A 23328-nucleotide genomic window follows, 5' to 3' on the forward strand; every position below is an offset into this window, starting at 1 on the left:
TTTCGAGTCTCATAGCAAAGGGTCTGAATACTTATGTAAATAAAGTATTTCAGTTTTTTTTAAATTTTTGATACATTTGACACATTTTTTTAATGCTAAAATTCTTAACCTTTTTTCACTTTGTCATGATGGGGTATTCTGTGTAAATTGATGAGGGGAATTTATTTTATTTTATCCGTTTTAGAATAAGGCTGTACCGTAACAAAATGTGGAAAAAGGAAATGACAAAGCAAAAACAATGTTTTGAGTGATGGGATTGAGCCCATATTAAAGTGGTTTATTAAGGTTTTACTATCGCACAATGACACGATGAAGTGGTATGACTGGACGATGCTTCCTGCCCATATCATTCCATGTTTTAGTCTAGTTCCTGTGCCACATATTATCTTGTTTACCAATTGTGGGTTTTTAGGAGAGCCCAGGAGCTTGGCCTGTGAGGCGATGTGCCCCAGTGCTTTGTAGGATTTTTGGGACAGAGTGAATGTGTTTATTTTCACCTACCCAGCCAGCAGCAGGACTTAGGAAACTGGGGCAGTGAGGGAGGGAAGGCTGATCTGAATATGCATTAGGCCTGGTCCAAGCACTGAGAGAGGGGTCCTTGGGTTTCTCTCTCTCTCTCCCCCCTTCTCTAACCCCCTCTTCCCTCATCTCGTTCCCTCTCTCTGTGGGTTTGATCTCTCAGCAGCAGCAGCAGCATAGTGCTCTTACTGGTCTCTCTCTCCTCTTTCTTCTCTGAGCTGTCTCTCAGTGCTTATAAATGATCAAAGCACAGTACAAAGTGCAGATTATTGCCTTTATTAGTACTCTGTTATCGGCCCACTCAGAACCATGTTCTTTGTCTCCTCCTTTGAACAGAAGTTACACATTCATTGTTGCCTAAAAAGCTCTATGTTATGTATTGTTATGCTGTGTTATGGTATGGTATACTGGTGTTAAGTGTTGTGTATTTGGCATTGAAAGGCTAACTTTGAAAGGTTGGACTTACCTTGGCCTTTATCAACCTTTCAAATCACAACTAAAGGTACAACCTTGAACCCTTTTATGCAGTCCTATTACTGTATCATCTATCATTCTTTATCACAGTCGTCCAGGGGTGGGCCCAGTTTTATCAAACCTAGCCTAATTCAACTTCTCATCTGCTCATATGAAACATGATTCGTTGAATGAGGTGTGGGCTGGGCTCTCTTCCAGATACAACCACCCCCCCCTTTCTTTTGTGGATGCTGTCTTCTCCTTTTCCCAGGAGGAGGAGGAGGGGTACTGCTACCGGTCATCGGTGAGGGAGCTGGTCCCACAGCTGCGTTACCTAGACAATATGCATGCCAGGGAGGAGGCGGGGTCTCGCTGCAGCATCTCAATGGGGGAAGACTGGGCCCTGCTCAGAGAGTCTTTTACAGACTGCAGCTCTACAGAGACAGCAGAGGGTGTGTGTGTGCGGGTCTGTGCATCTGTGTGTGTGTGGATCTATGTGCTTGCATCTGCTTGTGTGCATATCTGTCTGTGTGTGTACAGTGCATTTGTATTCAGTATTCAGACCCCTTGACTTTTTCCACATTTTGTTACGTTACAGCCTTATTCTAAAATAGAGTAAATTATATTTTCCCCTCATCAATCTACATAGAATACCCCATAATGAGAAAGCGAAAACAGGTTTTTAGAAATGTTTGCAAATGTATTGAAAAATAAAAAACAGAAAAATGTTATTTACATAGTATTCAGACCCTTTGCTATAAGACTCAAAATTGAGCTCAGGTACATCCTGTTTCCATTGATCATCGTTGAGATTTTTCTACAACTAGATTGGAGTCCACCTGTGGTAAATGTAATTGATTGGACACGATTTGGAAAGGAACACACCTGTCTATATAAGGTTCCACAGTTGACAGTGCATGTCAGAGCAAAAACAAAGCCATGAGGTCGAAGGAATTGTCCGTAGAGCTCCGAGACAGGATTGTGTCGAGGCACAGATCTGGGGAAGGGTACTAAAACATTTCTGCAGCGTTGAAGGTCCCCAAGAACACAGTGGCCTCCATCATTCTTAAATGGAAGAAGTTTGGAACCACCAAGACTCTTCTAACACGGAACCCAAACCGGCTGCGCGCGTGCGCTATCGTGCATAAATGTATTTTGTCCCCCTACACCAAACGCGATCACGACACGCAGGTTAAAATATCAAAACAAACTCTGAACCAATGACATTAATTTGGGGACAGGTCGAAAAGCATTAAACATGTATGGCAATTTAACTAGTTAGCTTGCACTTGCTAGCTAATTTGTGCTATTTAGCTAGCTTGCTGTTGCTAGCTAATTTGTCCTGGGATATAAACATTGAGTTGTTATTTTACCTGAACTGCACAAGGTCCTCTACTCCGACAAATTAATCCACACATAAAACGGTCAACCAAATCGTTTCTAGTCATCTCTCCTCCTTCCAGGCTTTTTCATCATTGAACTTATATGGTGATCACATCTAAACTTTCATAGTATTACCACGACTACAGGCAAAACAGTTCATCTTTCAATCACCCACGTGGGTATAACCAATGAGGAGATGGCACGTGGGTACCTGCTTCTATAAACCAATGATGAGCTGGGAGAGGCAGGACTTTCAGCGCGATCTGCGTCAGAAATAGAAAGGAGTTCTATTTTAGCCCTTGGTAACGCAGACTCTCGTTGGCGCGTGCGAGTAGTGTGGGTGCAATAATTGAATAACATGGATTTCTAAATTTATTTTGCGACGCCTGCGCACGCGACGTGTCCGGTCTGGTCAGCATGTTAGAGCTGGCCGCCCGGTCAACTGAGCAATTGGGGGAGAAGAGCCTTGGTCAGGGAGGTGACCAAGAACCCGATGGTCACTCTGACAGAGCTCCAGAGTTCCTCTGTGGAGATGGGAGAACCTTGCAGAAGGACAACCATCTCTGCAGCACTCCACCAATCGGGCTTTTATGGTAGAGTGGCCAGACGGAAGCCACTCCTCAATAAAAGGCACATGACAGCCCGCTTGGAGTTTGAGCTAAAGGACTCTCATACTATGAGAAACAAGGTTCTCTGTTGAATGACCTGTTTAGCCTGAATTGACCACGTCTGGAGGAAACCTGGCACCATCCCTACGGCGAAGCATGGTGGTGGCAGCATCATGCTGTGGGGATGTTTTTCAGCGTTAGGGACTAGGAGACTAGTCAGGATCAAAGGAAAGATGAACGGGGCAAAGTACAGAACGGACCTCAGACTGGGGCGAAGTTCCACCTTCCAACAGGACAACAACCCTAAACACACAGCCAAGACAACGTAGGAGTGGCTTCGGGACAAGTCTGTGAATGTCCTTGAGTGGCCCAGCCAGAGCCCGGACTTGAACCCGATCGAACATCTCTGGAGAGACCTGAAAATAGCTGTGCAGCGACACTCCCCATCCAACCTGACAGAGCTTGAGAGGATGTGCAGAGAAGAATGGGAGAAACTCCCCAAATACAGGTGTGCCAAGCTTGTCGCGTCATACCCAAGAAGACTCGAGGCTGTAATCACTGCCAAAGGTGCATCAACAAAGTACTGATTAAATGGTCTGAATACTTATGTAAATGTGATATTTCCGTTTTTTTTAAATATACATTTGTTGCAAACATTTAAAATAAAAACGTTTTTGCTTTTGCTTTTGTAGATTGATGAGGGAAAAAAACAATTGTAACATAACAAAATGTGGAAAAAGCCAAGGGGTCTGAATACTTTCCAAATGCACTGTATCTGAACATCAAAGACAGTAGATCCACCAGGCCAGTTCTACTACTCTGTGTTTTGATATGCAATATTTTCCTTCTACCCTGTCTGGCCATAGAGAAGAGAGCAGTCAGTGTGTGTGCCTACTCCAGACCCAGCTCTGGCCAGCGCCTAGCTAGCAGCCTCTCCAGTTCCCGTCCCTCCAGCCGACCGGTCACTGCCAGGCCCCTCTCAGCAGCCGGCTCCAGACCCCTGTCTGGGTCACGACCCTTATCAGCGGCTGGGTACAGAGCCCTCTCCCCTCCCGGGTCCAGATCTGGTTCTACTGATGCAGATCCAGTCTCTGTGGACCCAGACGCTAGCATTCTGACACACGGTGAGACACTGTATTGGTGTCCTTGGCACTGAAAGCCCTACCATCTCCACATATAAAGCTTCAGTTTTACGTCCCTGAATAGGTCCATATAATGAATCAGGCTTATTGTTTTGTATCCTTTTCACCTGTATAATTATTCAACACTGCCACCATGAGGACATCTTGTAACAGTGTCTGAAGATTCATTATGTATTTTTAAATCAGAGATCTTTGATTTTCCAACCCCAGAGTTCAGGCATACTATGCCTTATACCTTTAGCAATTTTTCTAAATTCCTATATTGTGACAATCCCATCCCTGATTAGCTATCCTCCATAGTAATGAAATGGTTTTGTTTCTCTCCAGGTGCAGGGAAGGTCTTGTTCTGTGGGAGCCCTGTCCAGGCCCTCAGAGCCAGGCGACAGAAGATGAGGGTTTGTTGACCCATCATTAGCATGAAACTAATTAACTGCAGCGTCTCAATCCTTATTTGACAAACTTGAGTCCTCTCCGCACATTGACCACAGCAGAGATTTGACACAGTTTTCCAGCGTCAGGGGAAAGTGGCCCAGAGTGAAGGGGAGTAGTTATGTGTTGGGGAAAGGGGATATGTAGTCAGTTGCACAACTGAATGCATTCAACCGAAATTTGTCTTCCGCATTTAATCCAACCCCTCTGAATCAAGAGAGGTGCGGGGGGCTGCCTTAATCGACGTCCGCGTCACCCGAGGAGCAGTTGCTGTTGGGGTCAACTACCTTGTGTCATGGAATATTTTAATCAAGTGAGAGAGACTTCTTCAAACAATTATATTTATTCAATATCGATTAATTATTGCAATAATGAGGCTGGTTGACCCAAAATCCCTTGAGTGTTGGACCGAGTAACCTAACCCTTACACAAATGCAGAGTTCTTTATATAGCTGACTTTATATAGCTGACACTAAGAATGCTTATTCATGGTTGGTCCTCCCCCCACCCCATTGAGCGATTGTTCTACTCCTAAGCTATCTCTAGTAAAACACATTCTTGTCTATGTAATGCAATCTTTATCTCGTTTGTCAGCTCAAGCCATCTCTGGTGACCATACGCCCAGATTAGCTGCATGGAACTAGAGTGAAGACCATAAAAACACAGCATTAGCATTAATTGTTAACCATTAATATCAAATAAATCAAGTAAATACGTACTTTTTCTCTCACACTTGATCAAGGGTAGAACGGCAGATTTCGAACATGCTGTCTTTAACCGCTAGGCTACCTGCGGTTACCCCTCTTTGTGACAGGCCATTATGACTGGGTGACGTGACATCTCCCCCTGTCTCTCTAATGTGATGTCAGGATGAACAGAAGGAGATAATTATCAGAGAGAGGAGGGGAGGGTGATAGAGGGATGCAGCTGTTGCCCCGGTGACATGACAGATGGAGCACTGCCAATGCCAGGCGATCTGTCACCTTGTCATCTCTATAGACCTGCCATCCGTCACTCACTCTCAAACTGCTGTCACACTCTTCTCTCTCTTGAGCTGTCATTCTCTCTCTTTAATCTTTATCCCTAATTTCTCTTTCAGATCTTCTCTGTATTTTGTCTCCCTTTGTATCATTTTTCTATCTCTCCATCCCTCTTACTATTCCTGTCCCTCTATCCCTCTATTAGTCTCTAATTCCCTCCGTCTCTCTATCCCTCTTCTATCGCGAAACTCATTCATCTTTCTCTCTTACTGAGGGGATTTTATTAAGCTAGCCAGGGTTGACCCGGGCTATGGCCCGTCACGTGATCGGGCGAATCCGGTGAGGGAGGCGCGCCCTGCGGAAATCGAACAGTTATCTCTGTCATTTGGTCAACAAGGTAGCATCCCACTGGGTACAGACGTCTGTTCAACATCTAGTTTTGATTTATATTTGGTTGAGTTGTCAACTAACATGAATTCAAGGTCAAATCAACAAAATAATTCACTATGTCATTGGATTTCGGTTAAAAGTTCTCTGAAAAAAAGACAAAATTCCCCTACGTTGATGACTTTTTGCAAATCCAATCAGTTTTCCATGTTGATTCAACGTCAACACATTGTATTTTTTGATTAAATGTTGTGGAAACAACGTTAATTCAACCAGGTTTAGCCCAGAAAAGTACAGCATAAAATATCTGTTAGAATTTTCTCACTAGTTTTCATTGGGAATGCAGATAATACATTTTCATGAAAAGCAATAACTTTTGAATGTGAAAACAAAGAATGCTACTGATTACTCCACGTGCTTAAACTACGGCAATTTTGTTTTGAGCCGACTTCGCCGCCGGCCATAACGGGCACCTGTGGCAGCCTGGTTCAAAAATGAATGCAATCACTTTTCAACCGGTGCAAAGTCCGCCTACCTAGGCGCCCGGGCCAGCTTAATCAAATTCCCTTACTGCCTCCTTATGCAGAATGCAGCCCCCTCCCCTGTGTCCACTCCTAGCACCCCGCCCCTCCATGATCCGGAGCACACCTATGACCTTGAGGAGCAAGAAGGATGCCAGCGCAGTGATGTGTTCTCTGAGCTCAGGGCCTGGAGGGAACAGCATAACAAGTACTGACCACCTAATCCACCTACTCACTCACTCACTCACTCACTCACTCACTCACTCACTCACTCACTCACTCACTCACTCACTCACTCACTCACTCACTTACTCACTTACTCACTTACTTACTGTCTGTGTGAGAGATTACTGAACCGATAATTACTGAACCGTTTTCTATTGCTTTGTGTTCCAGACGTCTATTAGCCATGGAGAGGGATGGGCCTCAGATACTGACCATCCTCAATGGTGATGAAGAGGAGGATGATGAAGATGATGAAAGTCTCAGCATTTTCAGTGGCAAGGAGGAAGAAGAGGAGGGAAAAAAAGAGAGCGCTGGTTTGAGTCACTGGTTAAACATTGACTCGGCAGACTCGTCTTCCCAGTCCCCCTCTCCAGGCGAGTCTCTCTCATCTCTGGTTAAGAAGGCCATCAAACATGCCAAACCTACTCAGTATATGAAATATAAAACCAAGAAATCCAAATCTAAATCCAGGGATTTAAACACAGAATAACTTGAGATCACACTACCACAACACAGTCTGAAATGTTGTCTAATAAACTATGTATAATTTATAGATGTGTTTCAGAGAGAAGCCAAATCCCCTGAAGTGGCCCGGCTCTCCCTGTCCCCTGACTGCACTCTGTCGCCCTCTCCCCCTCAAAGTGCCACATCAGCCCCTGGTAGCCGGAGGCTGTCAATGCTGCGAGCACACAGACTGAGGCTCAGTGGTGGGGTGGCTGGGGCTGCTGTAAGGCCAGCTGAATATCATACAGACTCAGAGACGATCACAGGAGTCCCCATCTTGGAGAACCAGGGGCTCCAGGAGGCTGTGAGGCCCAAAGTCCCTCTGCTGCCCAAGGCTACTTACAACATGCCCCACAGGCCAGCCTCCAGCCCACTGGTCAGAAGGCTCAGGTCACCAACAGGTGGAGCTTCTGTGCATTCTGTCAACGGGCTTCAACCAATCGTCTTGAGCAGACCACCAGGGAGGCCGGCCATTATGCGTCCTCACGCGGCCAAGGCAGCACTGCAGAAAACGCCACAGCGCCTCACACTCCAGCCCAGCAGGGGGAACTCTCACTTAGACTAAGCCACACACTGTGTGGGATTGTTTCCTGAGAGGGGAACACTCAAAACAGGAGCTGAGGCAGAGATGGAACGGAGGCAAATATAGAGATTGTCCTCCAGGTCCCCGCTCTTCTGAGCTGAGCTATCTTGTGATGTGAAGACTTCCTAAGAGTGCAGTGACAAGTCTCCCTCTATGTTATGTTTAGGAAAGAGGACCCTGGGGGCTGGATTACATCCAACTGTCACCTGGAGAATGCAACATAAAAGCTGTTGAATCCAAGTGTGAACTTGCTATCTCAGTGTTCTGACTTCCTCTGATGGACAGTTAGAGAATCACCTGCATCCCTCTGCTCTCTCAGCTCAGCACAGTACAGTACTTACAATGACTCTGATACTGAGCTCACATTGGCTTTACTAAGGACAACAGCTCTATTTGAAAAGGTTTATAGTTTGGTCGAAGATATATTTCTTGGAATGGCCTTTAATTTGAATTAGTATGCTTTTCACAATGCTGAATTGTTGTGGGACTTAAGTGTGTTTCACATGTCTCATTCATGTCTTATATCTGTGTTTTTCAGTTTGAATTACATTTTGTACTGTTTTTATTCACTCAAATACTACCTTATCCACACCTTAAATAAAAACATAGTTTGATCAACTAATCTTTCCTTTAATGGAACAATTTGATATTGACTAGCTTAGTAAGATCAAATGTCTTAGTTGTTAAATCACATCTCTAGAGTTTGAATCTATCCAGGTTTGTTAAGATATAAAGAAAGCGTGTATAGTCCAATCAAGGATTATTCTGCAATGGAAGAAATGTATCATCTTTCACTTCACTTTCCCCAACTTTGTGGTGGTGTGGCAATATTATGCCACTTGGGGACGCCATATAACACTCACTACTGCCCCTACCGTCTTGTCAACACTGCCTCCATGAAACTACTCAAGACCCACATTCTACTCTCTGCTTTGGGCCGGATCAAAGAGAGATTATAACAGCAAAAGCAATTAAGACATTACTAAATGAAATAGTGTGTGTGTGTAAATATAACTGTGTCTGAGCGCTTTAGGTCAATACTAACGCTACTGGAGTTTTTTCCAAATATTTGGGAAAACTGGAAAAGTTAGTTGGCCAGTGTCCCTGCTTCGAGAAATAGTCCTGAGCTGCTGGAAAAGGGCCAGTGGTATTGTGAAGCTTACAGTGGAAAGATCAGGTACAGAGAGGGGAAAACTGATCCTAAATCAGTTCCTACGGGTAGATAGTAATACGAGTACTGTTTGTTTTGACTGGATAAGCTGTGTGACACCCTCCTCCTCACGTGACATCCATTGTCGACAACAGGTGCAGGGCCGTAACCAGGGTTTGAGTTTTAATGAGGTCTGGAAGGGGATGGGGGAGGATAAAAAAAAAAAGAAGTTGAAGCTCATTTACTGCAATTCTATACAATTAAAAAACTTTAAAATGGTATTTAGAGAACAGCAAAAACAAGAAGAAAATAACCCCAGACATTATCACCGTGGCTGCTGTAGGTTCATTCACCTCAGTCGATCTACAAACACATAGCCTATTAGCTATACAATTGTAATGTTATACCTCTGAAAGGGGGGAAATATGATAAATGATTCACACTGAGATGTCGCATCAGCATCGAAACTAAAATGTATTACATTTTTACAACTGTATTGATTGCATTTTAATGTAGGCCTATAGAGAAGATAGGCCATGTTTATTTTTTTTATTTTATTTCACCTTTATTTAACTAGGTAAGCTAGTTGAGAACAAGTTCTCATTTACAACTGCGACCTGGCCAAGATAAAGCAAAGCAGTGCGACACAAACAACAACACAGAGTTACATGGAATAAACAAGCGTACAGTCAATAACACAAAAGAAAAAGTCTATATACAGTGTGTGCAAATGGCGTGAGGAGGTAAGGCAATAAATAGGCCATAGTAGCGAAGTAATTACAGTTCAGCAAATTAACACTGGAGTGATAGATGAGCAGATGATGATGTGCAAGTAGAAATACTGGTGTGCAAAAGAGCAGAAAAGTAAATGAAAACAATATGGGGATGAGGTAGGTAGATTGGGTGGGCTATTTACAGATGGGCTATGTACAGCTGCAGCGATCGGTTAGCTGCTCAGATAGCTGATGTTTAAAGTTAGTGAGGGAAATATAAGTCTCCAGCTCCAGCGATTTTTGCAATTCGTTCCAGTCATTGGCAGCAGAGAACTGGAAGGAAAGGCGGCCAAAGGAGGTGTTGGCTTTGGGGACGACCAGTGCGATATAGCTGCTGGAGCGCGTGCTACGGGTGGGTGTTGTTATCGTGACCAGTGAGCTGAGATAAGGCGGAGCTTTACCTAGCATAGACTTATAGATGACCTGGAGCCAGTGGGTCTGGCGACGAATATGTAGCAAGGGCTAGCCGACTAGAGCATACAGGTCGTAGTGGTGGGTGGTATATGGGGCTTTGGTGACAAAACGGATGACACTGTGATAGACTGCATCCAGTTTGTTGAGTAGAGTATTGGAAGCTATTTTGTAAATGACATCGCCGAAGTCGAGGATCGGTAGGATAGTCAGTTTTACGAGGGCATGTTTGGCGGCGTGAGTGAAGGAGGCTTTGTTGCGAAATAGGAAGCCGATTCTAGATCTAATTTTGGATTGGTGATGTTTAATATGAGTCTGGAAGGAGAGTTTACAGTCTAGCCAGACAACTGTGTAGTTTGTAGTTGTCCACATATTCTAAGTCAGAACCGTCCAGAGTAGTGATGCTAGTCGGGCGGGCGGGTGCGGGCAGTGAACGGTTGAAAAGCATGCATTTGGTTTTACTAGCGTTTAAGAGCAGTTGGAGGCCAATGAAGGTGTGTTGTAAGGCATTGAAGCTCGTTTGGAGGTTAGTTAACACAGTTTCCAAAGAAAGGCATAGATGTATACAGAATGGTGTCGTCTGCATACAGGTGGATCAGGGAATCACCCGCAGCAAGAGCGACATCGTTGATATATACAGAGAAAAGAGTTGGACCGAGAATTGAACCCTGTGGTACCCCCATAGAGACTGCCAGAGTTCCGGACAACAGGCCCTCCGATTTGACACACTGAACTCTGTCTGAGAAGTAGTTGGTGAACCAGGCGAGGCAGTCATTTGAGAAACCAAGGCTGTTGAGTCTGCCGATAAGGATACGGTGATTGACAGAGTCGAAAGCCTTGGCCAGGTCGATGAAGACGGCTGCACAGTACTGCCTTTTATCGATGGCGGTTATGATATCGTTTAGTACCTTGAGCGTGGCTGAGGTGCACCTGTGACCAGCTCGGAAACCGGATTGCATAGCGGAGAAGGTACGGTGGAATTCAAAATGGTCAGTGATCTGTTTATTAACTTGGCTTTCGAAGACTTTAGAAAGGCAGGGCAGGATGGATATAGGTCTATAACAGTTTGGGTCTAGAGTGTCACCCCTTTTGAAGAGAGGGATGGCCCGCGGCAGCTTTCCAATCTTTAGGGATCTCAGACAATACGAAAGAGAGGTTGAACAGACTGGTAATAGGGGTTGCAACAATGGCGACGGATAATTTTAGAAAGAGAGGTTCCAGATTGTTTAGCCCAGCTGGTTTGTACAGGTCCAGGTTTTGCATGTGGAGATAAGATTAGTACAGATTTTCTCAGGGGACCCCAATGGGGCCCTAACCCTAAGTTTGGGAACCACTACACTAACCTCTCTGACCCTCTCTCTGCTTGCAATCTCTGGTTGCTTCCTCTCTGTCTCCTCTAGTTCCTTCTGCATGCATTGCAGCCTGCCTCCGCCTCACCACTGAGTGCCATATCACTCACTGTCTGTCTCAGTAGTAGCCTTCTCTATGTAAAGCAAAGTTATTATGAGAACTTAGTTGCGTAATTTTTGCTCCTGCTGAGGTAGGCTTCGTTTAACGTTAGCTTCTTACTTCATTCATCCTTCTAGCAAGCTAAGTGATACTAACCAGAGCCCTTCAACGTTCCTGCCAGTTACTGCCAATAGAAGTCTCTGCAAGAGGCTATCCCCCTGACTGACTGACATATTTATAATCGACTTGTTTGCAGTTGTGCACTCATTCTCCCAGAGGCAGTTTGTTTGGGGGATGTCCATAGCCAGCACCCCCTGAAAAATCAGAATACATTTATTATATATTTTTTTCAACCGATATATACCTTTGTAGAGCAGGCAAAAATATTTTTTTGTTGTATAGTTAAGAACAGTATCTTGCAGGATTCAATAGTTAGAATTGTAAGAGTTGTTGCCCTTTCCCTTTCTCTGTGATTGTCATTCTAATGGAATCCAGAAAGAACAAAACCTTGTCCTCAAACATTTACATCAAAAGTTGCAAAGGTATAGGCAAAGATACAAAACTTCCACATCATATTAAATATTTTTCTTGATAAAAAAACATGGAAAACCACCACCTTTCGTGGAGAATTAATTGACCATCCTTACAAACCACTTAATGTAAATAGGTTGATCATTTAGGTTTGTTTGATTTGTGATGATGTGGCTCAGTTGGTAGAGCATGGTGCTTACAATGCTAGGTTTGTGGGTTTGATTCCCATGGGGGAACAGTATGAAAATGTATGCACTCACTACTGTAACTTGCTCTGGATAAGAGCATCTACTGAAAAGGAATGAATAGACCATTTCAGTTTTTACATAGAAATAAGTTGTATTTGCAAAGTATTTCAAGAAACTGGAAAACATATCAAGTAAGTATTTTTATATTCCACAAGTATTATCTGATTAACTGTTTTGTACAGATAATTATCAGACTCAAGTTACAAGTGCTGGTAAACACTCAAATACATTTAGTTTTAAAAAATTACCAAAAGTAGTGCACTGGGCCTTTACTAGTCCTGTATTAGTGGACCAATATAGACGTCTTCAAGGAGGGCTTTTTTTCTCTCGCAGCACTCCCAAACTACTTCCCGCGGCTATGGGGATGTCTGCAGACATGCAGGAGTCGCGGGACGGTTTTAAAATGTCACGTCTCTCGGCCTGTGTTGCGAGGGGGAGGAGTTAGTTGTTTGAGAGAGTGGTGAATGTGCTGCTAAAAAGGCAAATCTGGGAGGAAAATCTAGGGGACGCAGACAAACAAATCACTGTTCATGATTCCACTCGTTCGTAGAGAGGCAGGTGTGAATAGAACTCAGTCAGATCAAGAATAATAGCGTTCTGATCTTTGATCAATGCTGGCAGCAATATTTAGAAGTTGATCCATAATTGATTTTATTGTGTACAAATTATATATATTATCAATATTTTTTTCAAATTAGAAATAATTGGTACCGAGCTGAGTTCTGGACATATATGTCCTCGTGTAAGTTACTGCTATGAACAGGTGAACAATTTTAACCAAGCTGAAGTATTTGAGAAGGCCAAATCCTGTTCCTGGAGACACACACACAAGCAAACAGCAAACAGAGGGCCTGATTCCACTCTGCATGTCTGTCAGTTCTGCTTCACTGCTGTCTCTGGCAAAAGAACAGAAATAAAGGAGCCATAGAACAACAAAACAGATTTCCATCGCGACCACAGAGTACTGTTTGATTACTCACTACCATGGAGGACTTGTGTGGGATTCATGGAGACGCAAAAATACAGAACATACTGTACGAAGGTGTGTCTGTTTTAACCACGAGACTGTCCTTAGAAGAGAGTTGGCCCGAGATTTGAACCCTGTGGCACCCCAGTAGAGACTGCCAGAGGTCCAGACAACAGGCCCTCCGATTTGACACACTGAACTCTACCAGAGAAGTAGTTGGTGAGCCAGGCGAGACAGTCATTTGAGAAACCAAGGCTGTTGAGTCTGACGATAAGAATATGGTGATTGACAGAGTCGAAAGCCTTGGCCAGGTCGATGAATACGGCTGCACAGTATTGTCTCTTATCGATGGCAGTTATGATTAGAGATCGACCGATTAATCGGAATGGCCGATTAATTAGGGCCGATTTCAAGTTTTCATAACAATCGATAATCTGCATTTTTGGACACCGTTATGGCCGATGAAATTGCACTCCACGAGGAGACTGCGTGGCAGGCTGACTACCTGTTATGCGAGTGCAGCAAGGAGCCAAGGTAAGTTGCTAGCTAGCATTAAACTTATCTTATAAAAAACAATCAATCTTAACATAATCACTAGTTAACTACACATGGTTGATGATATTACTAGTTTATCTAGCTTATCCTGCGTTGCATATAATCGATGCGGTGCCTGTTAATTTATCATCGAATCACAGCATACTTCAACTTCGCCAAACGGGTGATGATTTAACAAGCGCATTAGCGAAAAAAACACTGTCGTTGCTCCAATGTGTACCTAACCATAAACATCAATGCCTTTCTTAAAATCAATACACAAGTATATACACTGCTCAAAAAAATAAAGGGAACACTTAAACAACACAATGTAACTCCAAGTCAATCACACTTCTGTGAAATCAAACTGTCCACTTAGGAAGCAACACTGATTGACAATAAATTTCACATGCTGTTGTGCAAATGGAATAGACAACAGGTGGAAATTATAGGCAATTAGCAAGACACCCCCAATAAAGGAGTGGTTCTGCAGGTGGTGACCACAGACCACTTCTCAGTTCCTATGCTTCCTGGCTGATGTTTTGGTCACTTTTGAATGCTGGCAGTGCTTTCACTCTAGTGGTAGCATGAGACGGAGTCTACAACCCACACAAGTGGCTCAGGTAGTGCAGCTCATCCAGGATGGACATCAATGCGAGCTGTGGCAAGAAGGTTTGCTGTGTCTGTCAGCGTAGTGTCCAGAGCATGGAGGCGCTACCAGGAGACAGGCCAGTACATCAGGAGACGTGGAGGAGGCCGTAGGAGGGCAACAACCCAGCAGCAGGACCGCTACCTCTGCCTTTGTGCAAGGAGGAGCAGGAGGAGCACTGCCAGAGCCCTGCAAAATGACCTCCAGCAGGCCACAAATGTGCATGTGTCTGCTCAAACGGTCAGAAACAGACTCCATGGGGGTGGTATGAGGGCCCGACGTCCACAGGTAGGTGTTGTGCTTATAGCCCAACACCGTGCAGGACGTTTGGCATTTGCCAGAGAACACCAAGATTGGCAAATTCGCCACTGGCGCCCTGTGCTCTTCACAGATGAAAGCAGGTTCACACTGAGCACATGTGACAGAGTCTGGAGACGCCGTGGAGAACGTTCTGCTGCCTGCAACATCCTCCAGCATGACCGGTTTGGCGGTGGGTCAGTCATGGTGTGGGGTGGCATTTCTTTGGGGGGCCGCACAGCCCTCCATGTGCTCGCCAGAGGTAGCCTGACTGCCATTAGGTACCGAGATGAGATCCTCAGACCCCTTGTGAGACCATATGCTGGTGCGGTTGGCCCTGGGTTCCTCCTAATGCAAGACAATGCTAGACCTCATGTGGCTGGAGTGTGTCAGCAGTTACTGCAAGAGGAAGGCATTGATGCTATGGACTGGCCCGCCCGTTCCCCAGACCTGAATCCAATTGAGCACATCTGGGACATCATGTCTCGCTCCATCCACCAACGCCACGTTGCACCACAGACTGTCCAGGAGTTGGCGGATGCTTTAGTCCAGGTCTGGGAGGAGATCCCTAAGACCATCCGCCACCTCATCAGGAGCATGCCCAGGCGTTGTAGGGAGGTCATACAGGCACGTGGAGGCCACACACACTACTGAGCCTCATTTTGACTTGTTTTAAGGACATTACATCAAAGTTGGATCAGCCTGTAGTGTGGTTTTTCACTTTAATTTTGAGTGTGACTCCAAATCCAGACCTACATGGGTTGATAAATTTGATTTCCATTGATAATTTTGTGTGATTTTGTTGTCAGCACATTCAACTATGTAAAGAAAAAAGTATTTAATAAGAATATTTCATTCATTCAGATCTAGGATGTGTTATTTTAGTGTTCCCTTTATTTTTTTGAGCAGTGTATTTTTAAACCTGCATATTTAGTTAATATTGCCTGCTAACATGAATTTCTTTTAACTAGGGAGATTGTGTCACTTCTCTTGTGTTCTGTGCAAGAGGAGTCAGGGTATATGCAGCAGTTTGGGCTGCCTGGGTCGTTGCGAACTGTGTGAAGACCATTTCTTCCTAACAAAGACCGTAATTAATTTGCCAGAATTGTACATAATTATGACATAACATTGAAGGTTGTGCAATGTAACAGCAATATTTAGACTTAGGGATGCCATGCGTTAGATAAAATATGGAGCGGTTCCATATTTCACTGAAAGAATAAAAGTTTTGTTTGTGATACGAAAGAGAGGTTGAACAGGCTAGTAATTGGGGTAGCAACAATTTCAGGAGATCATTTTAGAAAGAGAGGGTCCAGATTGTCTAGCCCGGCTGATTTGTATGGGTCCAGATTTTGCAGCTCTTTCAGAACATCAGCTATATGGATTTGGGTGAAGGAGAAATGGGGGAGGCTTGGGAGAGTTGCTGTGGAGGGTGCAGGACAGTTGACCGGGGTAGGGGTAGCCAGGTGGAAAGCATGGCCAGCCGTAGAAAAATGCTTATTGAAATCCTCAATTATCATGGATTTATCGGTGGTGACAGTGTTTCCTAGCATCAGTGCAGTGGGCGGCTGGGAGGAGGTGCTCTTATTCACCATGGTCTTTACAGTGTCCCACAACTTTTTGGAGTTTGTGCTACAGGATGCAAATTTCTGTTTGAAAAAGCTAGCCTTAGCTTTCCTAACTGCCTGTGTATATTGGTTCCTAACTTTCCTGAAAAGTTGTATATCACAGGGGCTATTTGATGCTAGTGCAGTACGCCACAGGATGTTTTTGTGCTGGTCAAGGGCAGTCAGGTCTGGAGTGAACCAAGGGCTATATCTGTTCCTGGTTCAACATTTTTTGAATGGGGCATGCTTATTTAAGATGGTGAGGAAGACACTTTTAAAGAACAACCAGGCATCCTCTACTGATGGGATGAGGTCAATATCCTTCCAGGATACCCGGGCCAGGTTGATTAGAAAGGCATGCTCGCTGAAGTGTTTTAGGGAGTGTTTGACAGTGATGAGGGGTGGTCGTTTGACTCCAGACCCATTACGGATGCAGGCAATGAGGCAGTGATCGCTGAGATCTTGGTTGAAGACCGCAGAGGTGTATTTGGAGGGAAAGTTTGTTAGGATGATATCTATGAGGGTGCCCGTGTTTACGGATTTGGGGTTGTACCTGGTAGGTTCATTGATAATTTGTGTGAGATTGAGGGCATCAAGCTTAGATTGTAGGTTGGCCGGGGCGTTAAGCATGTCCCAGTTTAGGTCACCTAGCAGCACGAGCTCTGAAGATAGATGGGGGACAACCAATTCACATATGGTGTCCAGGGCACAGCTGGGGGCAGAGGGTGGTCTATAGCAAGTGGCAACGGTGAGAGACTTGTTTATGGAAAGGTGGATTTTTAGAAGAAGAAGCTCGAATTGTTTGGGCACAGACCTGGATAGTATGACAGAACTCTGCAGGCTATCTCTGCAGTAGATTGCCACTCTGCCCCCTTTGGCAGTTCTATCTTGTCGGAAAATGTTATAGTTAGGGATGAAAATTTCAGGGTTTTTGGTGGTCTTCCTAAGCCAAGATTCAGACATGGCTAGGACATCAGGGTTGGCAGAGTGTGCTAAAGCAATGAATAAAACAAACTTGGGGAGGAGGCTTCTAATGTTAACATGCATGAAACCAAGGCTTTTACGGTTACAGAAGTCAATAAATGAGAGCGCCTGGGGAATGGGAGTGGAGCTAGGCACTGCAGGGCCTGGATTAACTTCTACATCACCAGAGGAACAGAGCAGGAGTAGGATAAGGGTACAACTAAAGGCTATAAGAACTGGTCGTTTAGTACGTTCGGAACAGAGAGTAAAAGGAGCAGGTTTCTGGGCTCGATAGAATAGATTCGAGGCATAATGTACAGACAAAGGTATGGTAGGATGTGAATACAGTGGAGGTAAACTTAGGCATAGAGTGATGATGAGAGAGATATTGTCTCTAGAAACATAATTTAAACCAGGTGATGTCGCCGCATGTGTGGGAGGTGAAACTGAAGGGTTAGCTAAGGCATATTGAGCAGGGCTAGAGGCTCTACAGTGAAATAAGACAATAATCACTTACCAGAACAGCAATGGACAAGGCATATTGACATTAGGGAAAGGCATGCGTAGCCGAGTGATCATAGGGGTCCAGTGAGTAGTTAAGCTGGCTGGAGACACGGCGATTCAGGCAGCTAGAGGGCCGGGGCTAGCAAGCTAGCAGAAGGGCCTTAGAGGGACGTCGCAACGGAGGGGCCCGTTGGAAAAAGAACCCTTGGCAGATTACGTCGGTAGTCCATTTGTGATGGATTAGCAGGGCTTCGTGTAGTAAAAGGGGTCCAGGCCAATTGGCAAAATAGGTATTGTAGCCCAAGGAGTGGCTGATGGACCTCTTCAGCTAGCCGGGAGATGGGCCTAGCATGGGCTAGCTCCAGGCTAATTGGTGCTTGCTTCTGGACAAACACATTAGCCAGGAGTAGCCACTCTGATTGCAGCTAGCTAGCTGCGATGATCCGGGTGAAAAGGTTCAGAGCTTGCGGTAGGAATCCGGGGACATGGAGAGAAAATAAGTCCGGGATGCTCTGGTTTGAATCGCGTTTTGCAAACTGGCGAGAGATTTCCGAGCTAGAGGTTAGCTGATGACCGCTAGCAGTGGTTAGCTGACTACTAGCTAGTTAGCTGGCTTCTGTTGGGGGATTCCGGTTCGAAAGTAAAGAAAAATTATTTAGATTTTTTAAAATACGTTATTTTACAAGATAAATTAACGGAGAACACGTTCTCATTTACAGCAACGACCTGGGGAATAGTTACAGGGGGTGAATGAGCCAATCCTAAACTGGGGATTATTAGGTGACCATGATGGTTTGAGGGACAGATTAGGAATTTAGCCAGGACACCAGGGTTAACACCCCTACTCTTACAATAAGTGCCATGGGATCTTTAATGACCTCAGAGAGTCAGGATACCCGTTTAACATCCTATCTGAAAGACAGCACCCTACACAGGGAAGTGTCCCCAATCACTGCCCTGGGGAATTGGGATATTTTTTAGACCAGAGGAAAGAGTGCCTCCTACTGGCCCTCCAACACCACTTCCAGCAGCATCTGGTCTCCCATACAGGGACTGACCAGGACCAACCCTGCTTAGGCTTCAGAAGCAAGCCAGCAGTGGTATGCAGGGTGGTATGCTGCTAGTATATCCATACCACATTGGGTGAGGCAGGTTGCAGGAGAGTATTTTGAAGTTGAGGTTTAGAACAATATAAAAAAGATATGCGAAGAAAAAAGATATAAAAAGATATATACGGTATGCTACGCCATACCTTGAAGTAGTTGTTTCCCTTGCTCTGCAAAGGCTGCGGCTTTTGTGGAGCGATAGGTAACGATGCTTCAAGGGTGACTGTTGTTGTTGTGTGCATAGGGTGCCTGGTTTGAGCCCAGGTAGGGGCGAGGAGAGGGACTGAAGCGAAACTGTTACACTTACATAACACAAAGAAGCTGTTTGTTTGACTTGCCTGATTTATCTGATACATTTTGCTGCCATCCTATCTAAGCATCCATTTCCATCACGCACCTGTGCTTTGACCAGCTGTGTCTGACACGGTCTGTATAGCTGGCTTCCTGTTGAGCCTCATCAACTTCACTGCCTACTTACTGCTCATCTCATTTAACCAGATAATTGAATTCTCTGAGGTTAACACTCTTGGCCAAATGGCAATCATCCACACTGCCTGCTAGTGATGAGAGAGAGTGGATTGAGAGGGGATGCCTTGTAGGGTGTGTGAGAGAGGAAGGGAGATCAATGCTGCAGACAGCTGGAGCGGGCAGCTCAGGGGTCCAGGTAGTAGCCTCAGATGTGTAATTTGACTGTGGAGAGAGAAACACTTCCAGCTGGTGGTGACTGACTGGAATCTGTGTTGTAGAGAGCTTGTCCCTGTTCACCAGTCAATAGTCTTAAACCAACCAGGGAAACCAGTTGCACTGTATATATGGCCTGCAGGTTTTATACCTTTTATTCTCCCACCATCACTGCACTCTGATGTCAACGGGCATTACCATAAAACAGCCCTGCATCTCTACACAAGGCTGCTATGCAATGAGCTGACCACTACATACAGATGACAGAGAATGTAGTAAAGGGCCTGGTAACAGACTTTAAGTCAGGGTGTGGGTACATTCGTTTGACCCTCCTGCCCCTGGGTTACTGTGAATGGAATGCTACCATTACAACCTTGTTGTTGCTAGACGATTGACACAGTTGGTATGACAGCAGGTGGAAGGAGGATGCTTTAACTCTGATATCAAATTAAATTGCTAATTATACCACTACACCACTCCTCCCAAAATCTGCGTCTTGATTCCCAAGAGATGACTTTCAACAGAACATTGATATTCTTTAGAGGGCGGAGGAAGGGTGTTTAGGCTCACGTCAAATTAAAAAGTAAACAGTACTAATTATAATGTCCTCCATGTATCAGACATCTAAAGCACAAACAAGTTGTCTAAGTGTTTAAATGTTTATCACAGCATTCAAATATTCAGATTCTTTCCTAGAAGTATACAACCTTATCTCAGAGATGGGGACACACTATTCCTAGCTTCAGTGGGCCTGTAGCATGCAAACATGAACCTTTTTACTCTGATAATAACATGCTTATAGTGGCGGCCCAAGCATAGAAATGTGTCAAAAGTAAATGTAATTGCTAAAATATACTTTACTATCAAATTTAAAAGTATAAATCATTTCAAATTCCTTATATTAAGCAAACCAGACAGCACAATTTGTTTTATTTGTTTTCATTTGCGGATAGCCAGGGGCACACTCCAACACTCAGACATAATTTACAATTAAGCATTTGTGCTTATTGAGTCCGCCAGATCAGAGGCAGCATCCTGGAGTCGCCTCTTCACTGTCGACGTTGAGACAGGTGTTTTGCCTGTACTATTTATTGAAGCTGCCAGTTGAGGACTTGTGAGGCATCTGTTTCTCAAACTAGACACTCTAATGTACTTGTCCTCTTGCTCAGTTGTGCACCGGGGCCTCCCACTCCTCTTTCTATTCTGGTTAGAGCCAGTTTGCGCTTTTCTGTGGAGGGTGTAGTACACAGCGTAGTACGAGATCTTCAGTTTCTTGTCAATTTCTCGCATGGAATAGCCTTCATTTCTCAGAACAAGAATAGACTGACGAGTTTCAGAAGAAAGTTATTTGTTTCTGGCCATTTTGAGCCTGTAATCGAACCCACAAATACTGATGCTCCAGATACTCAACTAGTCTAAAGAAAGGTAGTTTTATTGCTTCTTTTATCAGGGCAACAGTTTTCAGCTGTGCTAACATAATTGCAAAAGGGTTTTCTAATGATCGATTAGCCTTTTAAAATGATAAACTTGGATAAGCTAACACAACGTGCCATTGGAACACAGGAGTGATGGTTGCTGATAATGGGCCTCTGAATGCCTATGTAGATATTCCATAAAAAATCTGCCATTTCCAGCCACAATAGTCATTTACAACATTAACAATGTCTACACTGTATTTCTGATCAATTTGATGTTATTTTAATGGACAACAAATGTGCTTTTCTTTCAAAAACAGGGACATTTCTAAGTGACCCCAACTTTTGAACAGTAGTGTATACATAGCCTAAGTTACCAACAAGGCAGCATGCACAAACTTCCATCCTGCGCCTGATGCCAAACAAGAAATGAGTAGCCTAATTATATTTACATTTTAGCAGACACTTATATCCAGAGCAACTTACAGTAGAGTGCATACATTTTCATACTTCTTTTCCTTGTACTGGTCCCCCACGGGAATTAAACCCACAACCCTAGCGTTGCAAGCGCCATGCTCTACCAACTGAGCAACCCAGGACTGTATAGCAGATATGCACTCACTGACATACCAGAACCTTTGCCAACTGTGTGCAATTAAGACATAATTATTAGAGGAAGCTGCCTGCTTTGTTCTGTTACTTTAGGTGGAGGCATGTTAGTTTTCCATTCTAGGAAAAATAACAAAGCTCAACAGGGTCCCTGTGTTGGATACGCCTATGAGTTCAGACATGTACAGTATGGAACAGAATCCTGCCCACGGGGACATTCCATTCAAGAGAAGCATTAATCATATAACATTAATAGGAGCTGTTGGGATCTTTTACTGTACATCATACATGTACCAATCAGTTTAGGTGCACAGACAGGATAAGGTACACTGTTTGAAAGTGAACAATAAGGCCTCCAACATTACATATTGAACTCAGGACTAGATTCTGTTCACCCAGAGACATTTATTTGGAAAGCGCTCTGGACTAATGATTACATTTTGGTCAGATGCAGTCACTTTACCCCTACCTACATGTAACAAATTACCTCGACTAAGCTGTATCCCCGCACATTGACTCGGTACCGGTACCCCTGTATATAGCCTCATTATTGTTATTTTATTGTGTTACTTTTTTTAACATGTATTTTTTACTTTAGTTTATTTAGTAAATATTTTCTTAACTCTATTTTCTTAAAACGGCATTGTTGGTTAAGGGCTTATAAGTAAGCATTTCAAGGTAAGGTCTACCTGTTGTATTCGCCGCATATGACAAATAACATTTGATTTGAGATATAATCTTTGTAGGCCTACAAAATAGGTACATCTATTATAGGCCCAGTCATCACCCCTATGCCAAAGTATGAAATAGGGATATATATATATGGCTGGCTGACATACAAGCTAGCAAGGTGTTTTGAATTCCATTCTCTCTGTGGCACCATCCCTGGTCCACATGTAGCCAGGCCTATCTCAGGTGGGCAGCTGCACGAATCTTTGCTGTAACAATTTCAGTGCATATTTTTCTATGCATTAAAAACATCTGAGATCAAGATAATGTTCATGGAAATAGCCAACAAGTCAATGCATGTACGTGTAGCTTAGCTTAGTGCTTGAGTAGTGATGTTATGAGATGCTAGTTAGGGTTTACTCTTTGCAATGTATTTGGCCATAGATGCCAGATACCATTGGATTACACAAAGTTTATTACAACTTGCAACAATTTGATATCACAGACAACTCACTGAAGCATTGTACAACTTTCAGTTTGTCATTGTGAAAGAACTTAAAGTAACCTACATCGAACTGTCTTGCTGTCACCAAATAGCTCAACCTCTGTAAGTGTGTGCGGTTACACTGGCGGTAGAGGGGTCATGGCTAGAAGAGATCCAGCTTTTGTAAAATTAACGTAAATTAACGTCAAAAAAATGTTATGTAAGCTAACCCTAACCTTTCCCTAACCTTAAACTAATTATCCTAACCTGCTGCATAAATTATCCTAACCTGCTGCGAAAATTCAAATCTGACGTTGATTTGACAAAAGCTGGACCCCTTCGAGCCATAACCCGGGAGAAGGGCTGAACATGTTGATAGGACTCGTATAATGTTAAACGCATGAGGCAGGTACGATAAATAGCTCAAACGTTATGAGATCATCAAAATCAGGAAAAAACGTTTTTCTTACATGTCCGCCAAATCATTGGATACTGCCTCTTTAAGATGTCAATCAAACTGTTGTTTACAGTGGCGTGAGCAGGACTG

At 44.0% G+C, this 23328-nt stretch overlaps 1 protein-coding gene across 2 annotated transcripts in view; it reads left to right on the forward strand.

Annotated features, from left to right (window-relative positions):
- The window catches only part of lrrc56 (leucine rich repeat containing 56), a 34965-nt gene extending 26613 nt beyond the window's left edge, over nucleotides 1-8352 (forward strand). The window contains exons 4-9 of one of the 2 annotated variants that reach the window (XM_039017692.1): nucleotides 1192-1424; nucleotides 3830-4087; nucleotides 4433-4500; nucleotides 6488-6630; nucleotides 6819-7021; nucleotides 7202-8352. In XM_039017692.1, the coding sequence (XP_038873620.1) occupies nucleotides 1192-1424; nucleotides 3830-4087; nucleotides 4433-4500; nucleotides 6488-6630; nucleotides 6819-7021; nucleotides 7202-7716 (1420 nt within the window). In that variant the 3' untranslated portion in view covers nucleotides 7717-8352. The remainder of the gene's footprint in view (nucleotides 1-1191; nucleotides 1425-3829; nucleotides 4088-4432; nucleotides 4501-6487; nucleotides 6631-6818; nucleotides 7022-7201) is intronic. The other variant, XM_039017690.1, reaches the window with a different exon arrangement.
- The last annotated feature ends 14976 nt before the right edge of the window (nucleotides 8353-23328 follow it).

Source organism: Salvelinus namaycush, chromosome 21 (genome assembly GCF_016432855.1).
Source record: "Salvelinus namaycush isolate Seneca chromosome 21, SaNama_1.0, whole genome shotgun sequence".
In the NCBI taxonomy this organism is placed as follows: domain Eukaryota; kingdom Metazoa; phylum Chordata; class Actinopteri; order Salmoniformes; family Salmonidae; genus Salvelinus; species Salvelinus namaycush.